The sequence below is a fragment of the Pecten maximus genome, chromosome 5, assembly GCF_902652985.1.
Source record: "Pecten maximus chromosome 5, xPecMax1.1, whole genome shotgun sequence".
NCBI lineage: Eukaryota > Metazoa > Mollusca > Bivalvia > Pectinida > Pectinidae > Pecten > Pecten maximus.
The window spans coordinates 36936365-36956751 of record NC_047019.1 but is presented as its reverse complement, the minus strand read 5'-3'; the positions used below and the strand labels follow the sequence as shown (position 1 = coordinate 36956751).

At 45.4% G+C, this 20387-nt stretch overlaps 1 protein-coding gene across 2 annotated transcripts; it reads left to right on the top strand.

Annotated features, from left to right (window-relative positions):
* Positions 1-4720: 4720 nt before the first annotated feature.
* Positions 4721-6440, top strand: LOC117327941. 2 transcript variants are annotated; one of them, XR_004532756.1, is made up of 3 exons: positions 4721-5115; positions 5498-6030; positions 6113-6440. XR_004532756.1 is itself a non-coding variant. In XM_033885192.1 (2 exons), the coding sequence occupies exons 1-2, from the start codon at positions 4903-4905 to the stop codon at positions 5654-5656; spliced, it is 372 nt and encodes a 123-aa protein (XP_033741083.1). In that variant the 5' UTR covers positions 4721-4902; the 3' UTR covers positions 5657-6440. The 2 variants fall into 2 exon arrangements, 1 of the variants encoding a protein (XP_033741083.1); XM_033885192.1 differs by having other exon boundaries at positions 5498-6440.
* Positions 6441-20387: the final 13947 nt, after the last annotated feature.

Here is a 20387-nt window from a genome sequence, read left to right as displayed (position 1 = left end):
TAACAAAAAAAACAACAAACAAACAAACAAACAAACACGTCGTTAGGCACGTGACTCCATACCTTTTCACGCCCAATGCCCAAAGTAATGGGGTACCGCCGTAGACCTGTGTATTTTGAAGTATTTAATAAAAACAAAATGTTAACTTTATTTATTTCACAACAGCTGTGAAAAATGTTATATGAAATATACAATATAATTTGTACTGTCATACTTTACCAGACAATAACCTGTCAATAAGACCGACTGGCCATACCATTTAAGGTGTTGAACTATAGAATGTCCTATTGTAAACTTTTACATAAACCCATGTATCGACCTCATCAAGAGGACATCACTGTACAAAATTTAGATACGAGGAAAATAACTTGAGGCCGAGGAAATGATCAATCAATATGTAAAAGTACATATCCAAGAAATCTGCCAGGTAAGAAAATTCAAAAGAAGTGCCGACGTGCAAAGTGTGTGAGATCAAATACTTTGTCGAAAGTGTATAGCAAAATGAGGGACTTTTCCCCAATTACTACAGTTAATTTTCAATTTACAAAAGTAAAAAATAGTAAATTGATCGTTCGTTGCTGCAGAAATAGCGTCAGAAAAAAATGCTTCTGTGTGTCGGTAATCTTCCAAAAAAACATCAGTTTGATATCCTGTACACCCGTCCAATTAAACTAGCAAGCTCTTCATCATCCCGACATGTACTTCATCCTAATATGAAAATGTACTGAAATAATAGGACAAATATAATGTCGACCAAATCCCGATAAAGACTCTTTTCTCCGCCATTGGAGCATAAAGTGTACTTCTCGGTAACGTAACAGAAATACCAACCTCTACTGACGCATGGAGTGTACTTCTCGGTGACATAACAGACATTCTCACCTCTACTGACGCATGGAGTATAATTATCGGTGACGTAACAGAAATACCAACCTCTACTGACGCATGGAGTGTACTTCTCGGTAACGTAACAGAACTGACGCATAAAGTGTACTTCTCGGTAACGTAACAGAAATACCCATCTCTACTGACGCATGGAGTGTACCTCTCGGTGACGTAACATAAATACCAACCTCTACTGACGCATGGAGTGTACTTCTCGGTAACGTAACAGAACTGACGCATGGGGTGTACTTGTCGGTACCGTAACAGAAATTCCCACCTCTACTGGCGCATAAAGTGTACTTCTCGGTGACGTAACAGAACTGACGCATGGAGTGTACTTCTCGGTGACGTAACAGAAATACCAACCTCTACTGACGCATGGATTGTACTTCTCGGTAACGTAACAGAAATTCACACCTCTACTGGCGCATAAAGTGTACTTCTCGGTGACGTAACAGAAACACCCACCTCTACTGACGCATGGGGTGTACTTATCGGTGACGTAACAGAAATACCCACCTTTACTGACGCATGGGGTGTAATTATCGGTGACGTAACAGAAATACCCACCTCTACTGACGCATGGAGTGTACTTCTCGGTAACGTAACAGAACTGACGCATGGGGTGTACTTGTCGGTACCGTAACAGAAATTCCCACCTCTACTGGCGCATAAAGTGTACTTCTCGGTGACGTAACAGAACTGACGCATGGAGTGTACTTCTCGGTGACGTAACAGAAATACCAACCTCTACTGACGCATGGGATGTACTTCTCGGTAACGTAACAGAAATACCCACCTCTACTGACGCATGGATTGTACTTCTCGGTAACGTAACAGAAATTCACACCTCTACTGGCGCATAAAGTGTACTTCTCGGTGACGTAACAGAAACACCCACCTCTACTGACGCATGGGGTGTACTTATCGGTGACGTAACAGAAATACCCACCTTTACTGACGCATGGAGTGTAATTATCGGTGACGTAACAGAAATACCCACCTCTACTGACGCATGGAGTGTACTTCTCGGTGACGTAACAGAAATACCCCACCTCTACTGACACATGGGGTGTACTTCTCGGTGACGTAACAGAAATACCCACCTTTACCGACGCATGGAGTGTAATTATCGGTGACGTAACAGAAATACTCGCCTCTACTGTCGCATGGAGTGTACTTCTCGGTAACGTAACAGAAATACCAACCTCTACTGACGCATGGAGTGTACTTCTCGGTCACGCAGCTACCATTTTTAATGCGTATACACATGCAGGAAATATATACCAACAGCATTGTTATAGTATGTTTAATTCTCCTGAAAATAATATCTTGTATTTTGTATATATGAGGGTTTGAGACTAACCATGTTCTACACTATAGGATGGTACAGTTGTAACATTTCATATATCAAGTGTGAAATTTAATTAATTATTAAGATGAGCAATTTGCTCATTAATATGCAGTACAATTATTTACTGATTAATTCAAGGCTCATGTGTAGCCTGATAATACCATAACTATTACAGACTAGTGTTAGTCTCTGAACTCCAAAAATAAGTATGTGACATTGATAAAAATCTATATATTTTAATCATTGTATAATTTAACAATAACGGATAGCATAATTGATAGCTTTTAATAGATTTTATTCGTAATTAGTGTCTCATAAGCCAATAATGGCTGGATGTCAATATGCATTTTATTGTTCTTATGTACATTTTTTTAAATCAAGTATTGTATTGACATGTGACACTCAAATAAAATAAAACTTGAACTTGAACTTGAACTTGAACGTAACAGAAATACCCACCTCTACTGACGCATGGAGTGTACTTCTCGGTGACGTAACAGAAATACCCTCCTCTACTGAGACATGGGGTGTAATTATCGCTGACGTAACAGAACTAACACATAGAGTGTACTTCTCGGTGAGGTAACAGCAATACCCACCTCTACTGGCGCATAAAGTGTACTTCTCGGTTACGTAGCAGAAAAACTCACCTCTACTGACGCATTGAGTGTACTTCTCGGTGACGTAACAGAAATACCAACCTCTACTGACGCATGGGGTGTAATTATCGGTGACAACAGAAATACCCACCTCTACTGACGCATGGGGTGTACTTTTCGGTGACAACAGAAATACCCACATCTTCTGTTGCATGAAGTGTAATTATCGGTGGCGTGCAGAATTTCTATCCTCTACTGACCCGTGAAATGTACTTCTTGGCGAGGCAAAACAGAATTAACCTCTTTTTTGGTTTTTGTTTTTGTTTTAAAAGAATTGTTTGTAATGTTACAAGAAATATGCTTACCATTTTATTAATCGTAAGTTACATATTGTAAACATTCCTTTCATTTTGTTAACAGTTGGATTTGCGTTATAATATCTTTGTTACATTTTCCCCTAATGTGACAAATATATTCTCTTAAATTTAAACAAATGATGGCATTCATCTCCTACTTCGTTTTCATTACATAGTTACATAATTCTCTCATCGCGAGGTATTTCTATCCAGCGGCCAGTCTCTCTGTTGGTAACTGGCATGGTATTGGACATTGTTGGACAATGCCAAGGGAAATTAACATAATAATCTATTTTTGGAAACACCCAATTAATTTGCTTTTTATTGATTTTTTGTTTTGTTTTTGTTTTTGTTTTTGTTTTATCAAGAGATGCTATTTTTATAAGGGGTCATGTGACCTTAATTCAGCTAATCAGAATTGGTGAACAATATTATTTTATTATACTCTTTTTTCATATGTATCTTGACTCAATGTCGGGTACACAGGGAATTCGCACCAAATTATCCGTGTATGTATATTACATAATATAACATATACAACATATATTGGTGTATATCAGTGCGGAACACGGAGTTACAAGTTTGTGCCAAACCCCTGTCGTTCACAGCGTAAGTTTCGGCAATAAGATTACATTGACATGTTTGTTCTTTAAAAAAGCAAACACTCAAACAAATTTACTGCATGGTTTCATCCAAACAAAAGGTCGATAGCAACAAATTATATAAGAAAGCATATTTTAACATGTACGATTGCAACTTTTTACAAAACATGTGGTATACAGATGTGCACTGTCAGTCTACAAGCCTGTCTTCATCTACAAGCCTGCCTTCCTCGGCCCATCTGTCATGCACAAGTTGGAGTCGTTAGAAGAAAACAAAATTATTAGATTATTGCAGTTACTGCAATGCTGTGTTTATCTTAAATAGATAGAAAACCTATCTTACAGTAGAATTTATTTTACATTCAAAGATTTAATGAACATCATCTTCCAGAGTATTACAAAATTTATTTAGACAGGGGTTGTCAAGGAATCGTCCTTCTTACTTCAACCTCCAAATTACGGTTGCTTAGTTTGAGTAAAACGTGCCAGTAATTTTCTATATCCAAAAGCCCACAAAACATTATTTTTGTTGTTAATATTGGAAACCTATAAAAGTCAGGTATACATGTATGTCGAATTTTCATAGATTTCCTATTTATCATTTAATGTTTTAGGTCTACGAGTAAAACCTACAAATAACTGTCGATACCTGCCGTTACCCTGTGTACCTTGTTTAAATTGAATAGGAACTGTTCATAATACACACATGTATTTTATGCTAAAATTATCCTAAATTTATGAAATTGATCAATAAAATAAGAGGTTAATTTTACCCTTTTGATTTTTTAGTTTCTTTTTAACGCATTAATGGCGCATAGCATTACTGTCGAAACTTGTCATGCAAAATCTATGTTAGAGTTACTGCCCCTTGACCAGTAATCTCTCATACAAGGTAACATATTACTCAACTTCCGGGTAATAATGTTGTGGCTTGTTGTGCAATGCATTGAATTTCACCACGGCTTTAAACTAGGAATCTACTGTGTATAAAAGGACCAGTGTTTTGGGGCACTGGTACCAGACCTATCAGGATAATCGAAACCTGAAACAAGGCGGGACTTGACCTGACAGTAAACATTTCGTCTTTAGGCCTCTCAAAACGAACCATGTCTGACTTGTCTGACAAAGAAGCTATCCGTCTGTGCAGAAGCACGACGACGATTGAAACTATTGTGGACTTGACAAGACACTCTAGCCCACAAGTTCGACAGTCCGCCCTGAAAGAAATGTGTCCTTGCAGGGTCAAAAAGGACCACGAAGATTTCTGGAAACGCGTACTTGAAATGGTCGACGACGAGGCATCAAACGTCCGCTTCCAGGTATTTTGTTTTATCTATCTATTATTTATTTGTTTATATTTATTTATTTTTGGTTGTTTATTTATGATACTGTTATTTTTGTCGATATCATTATTTCGCCAGAAATTTTCTCGCTAAGGCGATCCCCTTTTATTTGGACTAGATCATTTAACTTATATTTTAGTAATATTCACTCTTGGCAGGGGTACCTACAAATGTATATCATGCCACAAAATTTTAATGGAAACATTAAGAAATATGTTTTATTTATCTATTTTTTTCAATTATGCTAATATTGTCATCAGGAAAATACCTATCAAATACATAAATAAAACATAATATACCTGTAAACAAAAGTCTAGATCTAAGAATGCTCACACAAGCTTAATGTCTTGTTAACCAGGTACTACACACGCTGTGTGACGGGTCCCCAGCCCACCTGGAATTCGACGTTGCCGAGGCACTTGACAGGTTCAACAGGGATTCTGACCGCAAAATCCGCAGAACAGCTCACAGGGTCCTTACAACTTACTGGAAGACCGGCAAGTGGAACGTCCTATAAACACTTCTGGTACGAGTCTCCTACACTCCACTGTGCGCCGTTAAAAGTTACCCCATTTCTTCCCCGGTACAATGCCAGGGACAGGGTTACATGGTTTCGGGGCACTAGGACGAAGTACCCCCGGTACAGACGTGCCAGGTACCGGTTCAACAGAAAAAGGTACAAAGTAACATTGGACCGACACACGAGGACGAAGTACCCCCGGTACAGACGTGCCAGGTACCGGTTCAACAGAAAAAGGTACAAAGTAACCTTGGACCGACACACGAGGACGAAGTACCCCCGGTACAGACGTGCCAGGTACCGGTTCAACAGAAAAAGGTACAAAGTAACCTTGGACCGACACACGAGGACGAAGTACCCCCGGTACAGACGTGCCAGGTACCGGTTCAACAGAAAAATGGTACTAAGTAAGCGAGGACTGACACACGAGGTCAAAGTAACCCGGGTACAGAGCGTACCAGGTACCCAGATTAAAAGATCATGCACTAGGACCAAGTTAGCACACTATGTACCGTCCACGTATCGTACAACAGAATGGGTCCACATGGAACAGACATATAGTAAGAACAAAACCATACCACGGAAAATGTACTTCTCCGAAGAGTTTTAGTTCCAACTATACAGTGGACAACAATGCCTTGTCTGACTTTTAATTTCTAATATCGATCTTGGATTTGAATCGATGTTTGCCACCTTTAACTAGTCGTCCTATTCTCGTGTTGTTGTTTACAAACTTTAGTTGCATTATCATATTTATGCAAAATAAAGTATTAATGACATTAATTTTATGCGTGATCATTTAGTGTACTTATAAAATGTAATTATGGCCCTCTATAGACACGTCTGACAGCATATGCACACGGATGACCATGAGTTTCATAAATGCCGATAGGTGGAGCTTTGTTGCTATATATATATGAGTGCAATCTGTAGCACTGTCACACAACAATGATTTTATGAATTATTCAACAGTCTAATTCATAATATACCTGATACACAGAAAGGAAGTGAATTGAAATGTGTTTAAACATCATGGACTCCTGGTATAGTCTCTGTAGATTGAATAGCCGGAAGGCAGTCAGACGTAACGTTTCTTACCTTGTTATTATTGTTTTAATATGACAAAGATAGCGTCTTCTAAAGAGGGAATTAGGGCATGTTTTAATGTTACATGAACTAAACGAATTTCTACTCATTGCATCTAAATAACCTAGCAGTACCAACAAGTCTGATATACTCTTCTCTCTGTCTACGGGTACGTTAACTGAATGTATAGCAAGTAAACAAGCAAAAATACCAACATATTTTATAATGGTACTTCTCAATCAAAATCGATAAAACGAGTCCAGAGTATGATTAAATTTGTGGATGTGACTTCGGTTAACAAAATATGAATTAACCCTTCAAAACCTACAACGAAAACAAGACCATGGGGTTCGGGAGGGTAACCGTCTCATTACATTCTTTAAATGACCTATAGTATGGTATGTCACGTAAAACAATACTAAAGTAAACTCTATTTGTTAATCTATGTCAAATCCAGATAATTTGACGTCTTCAAAATTAGAACCATGCAGAGTGTTATCAAATTAGATGCCATGCATATGAAAGAACGACAACGTGCGTCTCTTGAAACCATTACACTGGTTATGGAACGAGAAACCACTACACTGGTTACGGATCGAGAAACTCTGACACTGGTCACGGAACGAGAAACCCTGACACTGGTCACGGAACGAGACACCCTGACACTGGTCACGAAACGAGAAACCCGGACACTGGTTTCGTAACGAGAAACCCTGACACTGGTATCGGAACGAGAAACCCTGACACTGGTCACGGACTGAGAAACCCGGACACTGGTCACGGAACGAGAAACTACTATACTGGTAACGGAACGAGAAACCCTGACAATGGTCATGGAACGAGAAACCCTGACACTGGTCACGGAACGAGAAACCCTGACAGTGGTACCTTAACACTGGCCACGAAACGAGAAACCATAACATTGGTAAATGAACGAGAAACCCTGACATTGGTCACGGAACGAGAAACCCGGACACTGGTCACGGAACGAGAAACCCTGAAACTGGTCACGGAACGAGAAACCCTGACACTGGTCACGGAACGAGAAACCCTGACACTGGTCACGGAACGAGAAACCCTGACACTGGTCACGGAACGAGAAACCCTGACACTTGTCACGGAACGAGAAACCTTGACACTGGTCACGGAACGAGAAACCTTGACACTGGTCACGGAACGAGAAATCCTGACACTGGTTACCGAACAAGGATACGCCTCTAGAAGGCTTTAGTGCTTAATACGGTTTATAGACACTAGGGTATCTGTGTTATATATATTTCCGTTACAGAAACGCGATGAGTGCTTTTCAATCAGGAAATGTTACCTGCAGCGTCGGACTGCTTTTGTAGAGTTGTAAATATGTTAACAAGTTTATTATATTTACACACCTGTTTACAATCGGTTGGTCACCAATGGTCTGATTGAGCCTGATGAATAGAATATGTCACCTGTATGGAATCGAGATTGATTTTTCTCAGTCGAGGACTGAAAACTCTGAAACATCTCCTTTTTGCCTCGAACAAAACGTTCGTCCTCGATTGAGATAAATCAATGTCTAAAACAATCAGGTAATGTTCCATCGTACATATATATCAAAAGTCAGGAAAAAAATATAATTATCTAATTCTTCCATTACCTCACACGTCGGTTATGCATGAATAGATGTTAGCCTGTTTCCTCCCTAAACATCATTGTTAAGTAAGTTTGCTCCCCAGACGTTTGTGATTAACATGTTTATCTCCATAGACACCACACCATAGCACGGTGTCTCTATCTATCTCTGATCAGCACGTTTTCTCTCTAGACACCACTGGTTAGAACGTAATATCCCTCTATAACACTAGACTATTGAGTTGTCTCCAAGGATGCCTCAGAGTAGCATGCAGTTGTCTCTCTAGAAACATCAAGATAATCTTTTGTCTCTTTAGACACGCAAAATAGTCTGTTGTCTCCAAGGATACCTCAGAGTAGTGTGTTGTCTTCCAGGATACCCCAGAGTAGTGTGTTGTCTCCCAGGATACCTCAGAGTAGTATGTTGTCTTCCAGGATACCTCAGAGTAGTATGTTGTCTCCAAGGATACCTCAGAGTAGTATGTTGTCTCCAAGGATACCTCAGAGTAGTGTGTTGTCTCCAAGGATACCTCAGAGTAGTGTGTTGTCTCCAAGGATACCTCATAGTAGTCTGTTGTCTCCAAGGATACATCTCTCATCTGTCTGTCGGGATACCTCAGAATAGTCTGTTCTGTCCCGTGATACATCAAAGTAGTCTATTTTCTCCCTGGATACCTCAGAGTAGATTGTTGCCTCTCGGGATACATCTGAGTATTTTGATGTCTCCCAGGATACATCAGAGTAGGCTGTTGTCTCCCTTGATACACCAGAGTAGGATGTTGTCTTTATTGATACGTAGACTGTTGTGTCCCTCGATACATCAGATCAGTCCTTTGTGTCCCTAGATACATCAGAGTAGTCTGTTGTCTCCCTTGACACGTAGTCTGTTGTCTCCCTTGACACATGAGTGTAGTCCGTTATCTCCCTTGATGCCTCAGAGGAATCTGTTGTGTCCCAGGATAAATCAGAGTAGTCTGTTGTCTCCCTGGATACTTCAGTGTAGTCTGTTGTCTCCCTGGATACATCAGTGTAGTCTGTTGTCTCCCTGGATACATCAGTGTAGTCTGTTGTCTCCCTGGATACTTCAGTGTAGTCTGTTGTCTCCCTGGATACTTCAGTGTAGTCTGTTGTCTCCCTGGATACATCAGTGTAGTTTGTTGTCTCCCTTGATACATCAGTGTAGTCTGTTGTCTCCCTGGATACATCAGTGTAGTCTGTTGTCTCCCTGGATACATCAGTGTAGTCTGTTATCTCCCTGGATACTTCAGTGTAGTCTGTTGTCTCCCTGGATACATCAGTGTAGTTTGTTGTCTCCCTTGATATACCAGAGTAGTCTGTTGTCTCTTTGAATAACTCAGATTCATTTGTTGTCTATTTAGTGTAGTTTGGTGTACCCCTAGACACAGCAGGTGAGTTTGTTTTCTTCTTAGATACCTCAGGGTCGTTTGTTGTCTTCTTAGACACCTCAGGGTCGTTTGTTGTCATTTAAGACATAATTAGGTAGGTTGATACTCCAAAATCACAGCAGATCACCTGTTATCTATCGAGATACGTCAGGGTGATCTGTTATCTCCGAGATAGGTCAGGGTGGTCTGTTATATCCCGAGATACGTCAGGATGGTCTGTTATCTCCCGAGATACGTCAGGGTGGTCTGTTATCTCCCGAGATACGTCAGAGTGGTCTGTTATCTCTCGAGATACGTCAGGGTGGTCTGTTATCTTCCGAGATACGTCAGGGTGGTCTGTTATCTCTCGAGATACGTCAGGGTGGTATGTTATATCCCAAGCTACGTCAGGGTGGTCTGTTATATCCCGAGATACGTCAGGGTGGTCTGTTATATCCCAAGATACGTCAGGGTGGTCTGTTATATCCCGAGATACGTCAGGGTGGTCTGTTATCCCCCGATATACGTCAGGTGGTCTGTTATCCCCCGATATACGTCAGATGGTCTGTTATCTCCCGAGACACGTCAGGGTGGTCTGTTATCTCCCGAGATACGTCAGGGTGGTCTGTTATTTCCCGAGATAAGGTAAGGGTGGTCTGTTATCTCCCGAGATACGTCAGGGTGGTCTGTTATATCCCGAGATACGTCAGGGTGGTATGTTATCTCCCGAGATACATCAGGGTGGTCTGTTATATCCCGAGATACGTCAGGGTGGACTGTTGTGTCAGGGTGGTCTGTTATCTCCCGAGATACGTCAGGGTGGTCTGTTATATCCCGAGATACGTCAGGGGGTCTGCTATCTCCCGAGATACGTCAGGGTGGTATGTTATCTCCCGAGATACGTCAGGGTGGTCTGTTATCTCCCGAGATACGTCAGGAGGTCTGCTATCTCCCGAGATACGTCCGGTGGGTCTGTTATCTCCGAGATAGGTCAGGGTGGTCTGTTACATCCCGAGATACGTCAGGATGGTCTGTTATCTCCCGAGATACGTCAGGGTGGTCTGTTATCTCCCGAGATACGTCAGAGTGGTCTGTTATCTCCCGAGATACGTCAGGGTGGTCTGTTATCTTCCGAGATACGTCAGGGTGGTCTGTTATATCCCGAGATACGTCAGGGTGGTCTGTTATCTCTCGAGATACGTCAGGGTGGTATGTTATATCCCAAGCTACGTCAGGGTGGTCTGTTATATCCCGAGATACGTCAGGGTGGTCTGTTATATCCCGAGATACGTCAGGGTGGTCTGTTATATCCCGAGATACGTCAGGGTGGTCTGTTATCCCCCGATATACGTCAGGTGGTCTGTTATCCCCCGATATACGTCAGATGGTCTGTTATCTCCCGAGACACGTCAGGGTGGTCTGTTATCTCCCGAGATACGTCAGGGTGGTCTGTTATTTCCCGAGATAAGGTAAGGGTGGTCTGTTATCTCCCGAGATACGTCAGGGTGGTCTGTTATATCCCGAGATACGTCAGGGTGGTATGTTATCTCCCGAGATACATCAGGGTGGTTTGTTATATCCCGAGATACGTCAGGGTGGACTGTTGTGTTAGGGTGGTCTGTTATCTCCCGAGATACGTCAGGGTGGTCTGTTATATCCCGAGATACGTCAGGGGGTCTGCTATCTCCCGAGATACGTCAGGGTGGTATGTTATCTCCCGAGATACGTCAGGGTGGTCTGTTATCTCCCGAGATACGTCAGGAGGTCTGCTATCTCCCGAGATACGTCAGGGGGATATGTTATCTCCTGAGATACGTCAGGGTGGTCTGCTATCTCCCGAGATACGTCAGGAGGTCTGCTATCTCCCGAGATACGTCAGGGGGATATGTTATCTCCTGAGATACGTCAGGGTGGTCTGTTATCTCCCGAGATACGTCCGGTGGGTCTGTTATCTCCGGAGATACGTCAGGGGGATATGTTATCTCCCGAGATACGTCAGGAGGTCTGCTATCTCCCGAGATACGTCCGGTGGGTCTGTTATCTCCGGAGATAGGTCAGGGTGGTCTGTTATATCCCGAGATATGTCAGGGTGATCTGTTATCTCCCGAGATACGTCAGGAGGTCTGTTATATCCCGAGATACGTCAGGGTGGTCTGTTATATCCCGAGATACGTCAGGGTGGTCTGTTATATCCCGAGATACGTCAGGGTGGTCTTTTACGTCAGGGTGGTCTGTTATTTCCCGAGATACGTCAGGGTGGTCTGTTATATCCCGAGATACGTCAGCACTGTCCGTTATCTCCCGAGATACGTCAGGGTGATATGTTATCTCCCGAGATACGTCAGGGTGATATGTTATCTCCCGAGATACGTTAGGGTGGTCTGTTATATCCCGAGATACGTCAGCACGGTCCTTTATCTCCCGAAATACGTCAAGAGGTCCGTTATCTCCCGAGATACGTCAGGGTGATATGTTATCTCCCGAGATACGTCAGGGTGGTATGTTATATCCGAGATACGCCAGGGTGGTCTGTTATCTCCCGAGATACGTCAGGGTGGTCTGTTATATCCCGAGATACCTCAGGATGGTCTGTTATCTCCCGAGATACGTCAGGGTGGTCTGTTATCTCTCGAGATACGTCAGGGTGATCTGTTATCTCCCGAGATACGTCAGGGAGGTCTGTTATCTCCCGAGATACGTCAGGGTGGTCTGTTATCTCCCAAGATACGTCAGGGTGGTCTGTTATCTCCCGAGATACGTCAGGGTGGTCTGTTATATCCCGAGATACGTCAGCACTGTCCGTTATCTCCCGAGATACGTCAGGGTGATATGTTATCTTCCGAGATACGTCAGGGTGGTCTGTTATCTCCCGAGATAGATCAGCACGGTCCTTTATCTCCCGAGATACGTCAGCACGGTCCGTTATCTCCCGAGATACGTCAGGGTGATATGTTATCTCCCGAGATACGTCAGGGTGGTATGTTATATCCGAGATACGTCAGGGTGGTATGTTATATCCGAGATACATCAGGGTGGTCTGTTATCTCCCGAGATACGTCAGAGTGGTCTGTTATCTCCCGAGATACGTCAGGGTGGTCTATTACCTCACTAGATACGTCAGGGTGGTCTGCTATCCCCCGAGATACGTCAGGGTGATCTGTTATCTCCCGAGATACGTCAGGGTGATCTGTTATCTCCGAGATAGGTCAGGGAGGTCTGTTATATCCCGAGATACGTCAGGGTGGTCTGTTATCTCCCGAGATACGTCAGGGTGGTCTGTTATCCCCCGATATACGTCAGGTGGTCTGTTATATCCCGAGATACGTCAGGGTGGTCTGTTATCTCCCGAGATACGTCAGGGTGGTCTGTTATCTCCCGAGATACGTCAGAGTGGTCTGTTATCTCCCGAGATACGTCAGGGTGATATGTTATCTCCCAAGATACATCAGGGTGGTCTGTTATCTCCCGAGATACGTCAAGGAGGTCTGTTATCTCCCGATATACGTCAGGGTGGTCTGTTATTTCCCGAGATACGTCAGGGTGGTCTGTTATATCCCGAGATACGTCAGCACTGTCCGTTATCTCCCGAGATACGTCAGGGTGATATGTTATCTCCCGAGATACGTCAGGGTGGTCTGTTATATCCCGAGATACGTCAGGGTGGTCTGTTATCTCCCGAGATACGTCAGGGTGATATGTTATATCCCGAGATACGTCAGGGTGGTCTGTTATCTCCCGAGATACGTCAGGGTGGTCTGTTATCTCCCTAGATACGTCAGGGTGGTCTGTTACCTCCCACGATACGTCAGGGTGGTCTGCTATCCCCCGAGATACGTCAGGGTGATCTGTTATCTCCCGAGATACGTCAGGGTGATCTGTTATCTCCGAGATAGGTCAGGGAGGTCTGTTATATCCCGAGATACGTTAGGGTGGTCTGTTATCTCCCGAGATACGTCAGGGTGGTCTGTTATCCCCCGATATACGTCAGGTGGTCTGTTATATCCCGAGATACGTCAGGGTGGTCTGTTATCTCCCGAGATACGTCAGGGTGGTCTGTTATCTCCCGAGATACGTCAGGGTGGTCTGTTATCTCCCGAGATACGTCAGGGTGGTCTGTTATCTCCCGAGATACGTCAGGGTGATATGTTATCTCCCGAGATACATCAGGGTGGTCTGTTATCTCCCGAGATACGTCAGGGTGGTCTGTTACCTCCCGAGATACGTCAAGGAGGTCTGTTATCTCCCGAGATACGTCAGGGTGGTCTGTTATGTCCCGAGATGCGTCAGGGAGGTCTGTTATCCCCCGATATACGTCAGGTGGTCTGTTATCTCCCGAGATACGTCAGGGTGGTCTGTTATATCCCGAGATACGTCAGGAGGTCTGCTATCTCCCGAGATACGTCCGGTGGGTCTGTTGTGTCAGGGTGGTCTGTTATCTCCCGAGATACGTCAGGGTGGTCTGTTATATCCCGAGATACGTCAGGGGGTCTGCTATCTCCCAAGATACGTCAGGGTGGTATGTTATCTCCCGAGATACGTCAGGGTGGTCTGTTATCCCCCGATATACGTCAGGTGGTCTGTTATATCCCGAGATACGTCAGGGTGGTCTGTTATCTCCCGAGATACGTCAGGGTGGTCTGTTATCTCCCGAGATACGTCAGGGTGGTCTGTTATCTCCCGAGATACGTCAGGGTGGTCTGTTATCTCCCGAGATACGTCAGGGTGATATGTTATCTCCCGAGATACATCAGGGTGGTCTGTTATCTCCCGAGATACGTCAGGGTGGTCTGTTACCTCCCGAGATACGTCAAGGAGGTCTGTTATCTCCCGAGATACGTCAGGGTGGTCTGTTATATCCCGAGATACGTCAGGAGGTCTGTTATCCCCCGATATACGTTAGGGTGGTCTGTTATCCCCCGATATACGTCAGGTGATCTGTTATATCCCGAGATACGTCAGGGTGGTCTGTTATATCCCGAGATACGTCAGGGTGGTCTGTTATATCCCGAGATACGTCAGGGTGGTCTGTTATATCCCGAGATACGTCAGCACTGTCCGTTATCTCCCGAGATACGTCAGGGTGATATGTTATCTCCCGAGATACGTCAGGGTGGTCTGTTATATCCCAAGATACGTCAGCACGGTCCTTTATCTCCCGAAATACGTCCGGTGGGTCTGTTATCTCCGGAGATAGGTCAGGGTGGTCTGTTATATCCCGAGATATGTCAGGGTGATCTGTTATCTCCCGAGATACGTCAGGAGGTCTGTTATATCCCGAGATACGTCAGGGTGGTCTGTTATATCCCGAGATACGTCAGGGTGGTCTGTTATATCCCGAGATACGTCAGGGTGGTCTTTTACGTCAGGGTGGTCTGTTATTTCCCGAGATACGTCAGGGTGGTCTGTTATATCCCGAGATACGTCAGCACTGTCCGTTATCTCCCGAGATACGTCAGGGTGATATGTTATCTCCCGAGATACGTCAGGGTGATATGTTATCTCCCGAGATACGTTAGGGTGGTCTGTTATATCCCGAGATACGTCAGCACGGTCCTTTATCTCCCGAAATACGTCATGAGGTCCGTTATCTCCCGAGATACGTCAGGGTGATATGTTATCTCCCGAGATACGTCAGGGTGGTATGTTATATCCGAGATACGCCAGGGTGGTCTGTTATCTCCCGAGATACGTCAGGGTGGTCTGTTATATCCCGAGATACCTCAGGATGGTCTGTTATCTCCCGAGATACGTCAGGGTGGTCTGTTATCTCTCGAGATACGTCAGGGTGATCTGTTATCCCCCGATATACGTCAGATGGTCTGTTATCTCCCGAGACACGTCAGGGTGGTCTGTTATCTCCCGAGATACGTCAGGGTGGTCTGTTATTTCCCGAGATAAGGTAAGGGTGGTCTGTTATCTCCCGAGATACGTCAGGGTGGTCTGTTATATCCCGAGATACGTCAGGGTGGTATGTTATCTCCCGAGATACATCAGGGTGGTTTGTTATATCCCGAGATACGTCAGGGTGGACTGTTGTGTTAGGGTGGTCTGTTATCTCCCGAGATACGTCAGGGTGGTCTGTTATATCCCGAGATACGTCAGGGGGTCTGCTATCTCCCGAGATACGTCAGGGTGGTATGTTATCTCCCGAGATACGTCAGGGTGGTCTGTTATCTCCCGAGATACGTCAGGAGGTCTGCTATCTCCCGAGATACGTCAGGGGGATATGTTATCTCCTGAGATACGTCAGGGTGGTCTGCTATCTCCCGAGATACGTCAGGAGGTCTGCTATCTCCCGAGATACGTCAGGGGGATATGTTATCTCCTGAGATACGTCAGGGTGGTCTGTTATCTCCCGAGATACGTCCGGTGGGTCTGTTATCTCCGGAGATACGTCAGGGGGATATGTTATCTCCCGAGATACGTCAGGAGGTCTGCTATCTCCCGAGATACGTCCGGTGGGTCTGTTATCTCCGGAGATAGGTCAGGGTGGTCTGTTATATCCCGAGATATGTCAGGGTGATCTGTTATCTCCCGAGATACGTCAGGAGGTCTGTTATATCCCGAGATACGTCAGGGTGGTCTGTTATATCCCGAGATACGTCAGGGTGGTCTGTTATATCCCGAGATACGTCAGGGTGGTCTTTTACGTCAGGGTGGTCTGTTATTTCCCGAGATACGTCAGGGTGGTCTGTTATATCCCGAGATACGTCAGCACTGTCCGTTATCTCCCGAGATACGTCAGGGTGATATGTTATCTCCCGAGATACGTCAGGGTGATATGTTATCTCCCGAGATACGTTAGGGTGGTCTGTTATATCCCGAGATACGTCAGCACGGTCCTTTATCTCCCGAAATACGTCAAGAGGTCCGTTATCTCCCGAGATACGTCAGGGTGATATGTTATCTCCCGAGATACGTCAGGGTGGTATGTTATATCCGAGATACGCCAGGGTGGTCTGTTATCTCCCGAGATACGTCAGGGTGGTCTGTTATATCCCGAGATACCTCAGGATGGTCTGTTATCTCCCGAGATACGTCAGGGTGGTCTGTTATCTCTCGAGATACGTCAGGGTGGTCTGTTATCTCCCGAGATACGTCAGGGAGGTCTGTTATCTCCCGAGATACGTCAGGGTGGTCTGTTATCTCCCAAGATACGTCAGGGTGGTCTGTTATCTCCCGAGATACGTCAGGGTGGTCTGTTATATCCCGAGATACGTCAGCACTGTCCGTTATCTCCCGAGATACGTCAGGGTGATATGTTATCTTCCGAGATACGTCAGGGTGGTCTGTTATCTCCCGAGATAGATCAGCACGGTCCTTTATCTCCCGAGATACGTCAGCACGGTCCGTTATCTCCCGAGATACGTCAGGGTGATATGTTATCTCCCGAGATACGTCAGGGTGGTATGTTATATCCGAGATACGTCAGGGTGGTATGTTATATCCGAGATACATCAGGGTGGTCTGTTATCTCCCGAGATACGTCAGAGTGGTCTGTTATCTCCCGAGATACGTCAGGGTGGTCTATTACCTCACTAGATACGTCAGGGTGGTCTGCTATCCCCCGAGATACGTCAGGGTGATCTGTTATCTCCCGAGATACGTCAGGGTGATCTGTTATCTCCGAGATAGGTCAGGGAGGTCTGTTATATCCCGAGATACGTCAGGGTGGTCTGTTATCTCCCGAGATACGTCAGGGTGGTCTGTTATCCCCCGATATACGTCAGGTGGTCTGTTATATCCCGAGATACGTCAGGGTGGTCTGTTATCTCCCGAGATACGTCAGGGTGGTCTGTTATCTCCCGAGATACGTCAGAGTGGTCTGTTATCTCCCGAGATACGTCAGGGTGATATGTTATCTCCCAAGATACATCAGGGTGGTCTGTTATCTCCCGAGATACGTCAAGGAGGTCTGTTATCTCCCGATATACGTCAGGGTGGTCTGTTATTTCCCGAGATACGTCAGGGTGGTCTGTTATATCCCGAGATACGTCAGCACTGTCCGTTATCTCCCGAGATACGTCAGGGTGATATGTTATCTCCCGAGATACGTCAGGGTGGTCTGTTATATCCCGAGATACGTCAGGGTGGTCTGTTATCTCCCGAGATACGTCAGGGTGATATGTTATATCCCGAGATACGTCAGGGTGGTCTGTTATCTCCCGAGATACGTCAGGGTGGTCTGTTATCTCCCTAGATACGTCAGGGTGGTCTGTTACCTCCCACGATACGTCAGGGTGGTCTGCTATCCCCCGAGATACGTCAGGGTGATCTGTTATCTCCCGAGATACGTCAGGGTGATCTGTTATCTCCGAGATAGGTCAGGGAGGTCTGTTATATCCCGAGATACGTTAGGGTGGTCTGTTATCTCCCGAGATACGTCAGGGTGGTCTGTTATCCCCCGATATACGTCAGGTGGTCTGTTATATCCCGAGATACGTCAGGGTGGTCTGTTATCTCCCGAGATACGTCAGGGTGGTCTGTTATCTCCCGAGATACGTCAGGGTGGTCTGTTATCTTCCGAGATACGTCAGGGTGGTCTGTTATCTCCCGAGATACGTCAGGGTGATATGTTATCTCCCGAGATACATCAGGGTGGTCTGTTATCTCCCGAGATACGTCAGGGTGGTCTGTTACCTCCCGAGATACGTCAGGGTGGTCTGTTATATCCCGAGATACGTCAGGAGGTCTGCTATCTCCCGAGATACGTCCGGTGGGTCTGTTGTGTCAGGGTGGTCTGTTATCTCCCGAGATACGTCAGGGTGGTCTGTTATATCCCGAGATACGTCAGGGGGTCTGCTATCTCCCAAGATACGTCAGGGTGGTATGTTATCTCCCGAGATACGTCAGGGTGGTCTGTTATCCCCCGATATACGTCAGGTGGTCTGTTATATCCCGAGATACGTCAGGGTGGTCTGTTATCTCCCGAGATACGTCAGGGTGGTCTGTTATCTCCCGAGATACGTCAGGGTGGTCTGTTATCTTCCGAGATACGTCAGGGTGGTCTGTTATCTCCCGAGATACGTCAGGGTGATATGTTATCTCCCGAGATACGTCAGGGTGGTCTGTTATCTCCCGAGATACGTCAGGGTGGTCTGTTACCTCCCGAGATACGTCAAGGAGGTCTGTTATCTCCCGAGATACGTCAGGGTGGTCTGTTATATCCCGAGATACGTCAGGAGGTCTGTTATCCCCCGATATACGTTAGGGTGGTCTGTTATCCCCCGATATACGTCAGGTGATCTGTTATATCCCGAGATACGTCAGGGTGGTCTGTTATATCCCGAGATACGTCAGGGTGGTCTGTTATATCCCGAGATACGTCAGGGTGGTCTGTTATATCCCGAGATACGTCAGCACTGTCCGTTATCTCCCGAGATACGTCAGGGTGATATGTTATCTCCCGAGATACGTCAGGGTGGTCTGTTATATCCCAAGATACGTCAGCACGGTCCTTTATCTCCCGAAATACGTCAGGAGGTCCGTTATCTCCCGAGATACGTCAGGGTGATATGTTATCTCCCGAGATACGTCAGGGTGGTATGTTATATCCGAGATACGTCAGGGTGGTCTGTTATCTCCCGAGATACGTCAGGGTGGTCTGTTATCTCCCGATATACGTTAGGGTGGTCTGTTATCCCCCGATATACGTCAGGTGGTCTGTTATATCCCGAGATACGTCAGGGTGGTCTGTTATATCCCGAGATACGTCAGGGTGGTCTGTTATATCCCGAGATACGTCAGGGTGGTCTGTTATATCCCGAGATACGTCAGCACTGTCCGTTATCTCCCGAGATACGTCAGGGTGATATGTTATCTCCCGAGATACGTCAGGGTGGTCTGTTATATCCCAAGATACGTCAGCACGGTCCTTTATCTCCCGAAATACGTCAGGAGGTCCGTTATCTCCCGAGATACGTCAGGGTGATATGTTATCTCCCGAGATACGTCAGGGTGGTATGTTATATCCGAGATACGTCAGGGTGGTCTGTTATCTCCCGAGATACGTCAGGGTGGTCTGTTATATCCCGAGATACGTCAGGATGGTCTGTTATCTCCCGAGATACGTCAGGGTGGTCTGTTATCTCCCGAGATACGTCAGGGTGGTCTGTTATCTCCCAAGATACGTCAGGGTGGTCTGTTATCTCCCGAGATATGTCAGGGTGGTCTGTTATATCCCGAGATACGTCAGCACTGTCCGTTATCTCCCGAGATACGTCAGGGTGATATGTTATCTTCCGAGATACGTCAGGGTGGTCTGTTATATCCCGAGATACGTCAGCACGGTCCTTTATCTCCCGAGATACGTCAGCACGGTCCGTTATCTCCCGAGATACGTCAGGGTGATATGTTATCTCCCGAGATACGTCAGGGTGGTATGTTATATCCGAGAAACGTCAGGGTGGTATGTTATATCCGAGATACATCAGGGTGGTCTGTTATCTCCCGAGATACGTCAGGGTGGTCTGTTATCTCCCGAGATACGTCAGGGTGGTCTGTTACCTCACTAGATACGTCAGGGTGGTCTGCTATCCCCCGAGATACGTCAGGTGATCTGTTATCTCCCGAGATACGTCAGGGTGATCTGTTATCTCCGAGATAGGTCAGGGAGGTCTGTTATATCCCGAGATACGTCAGGGTGG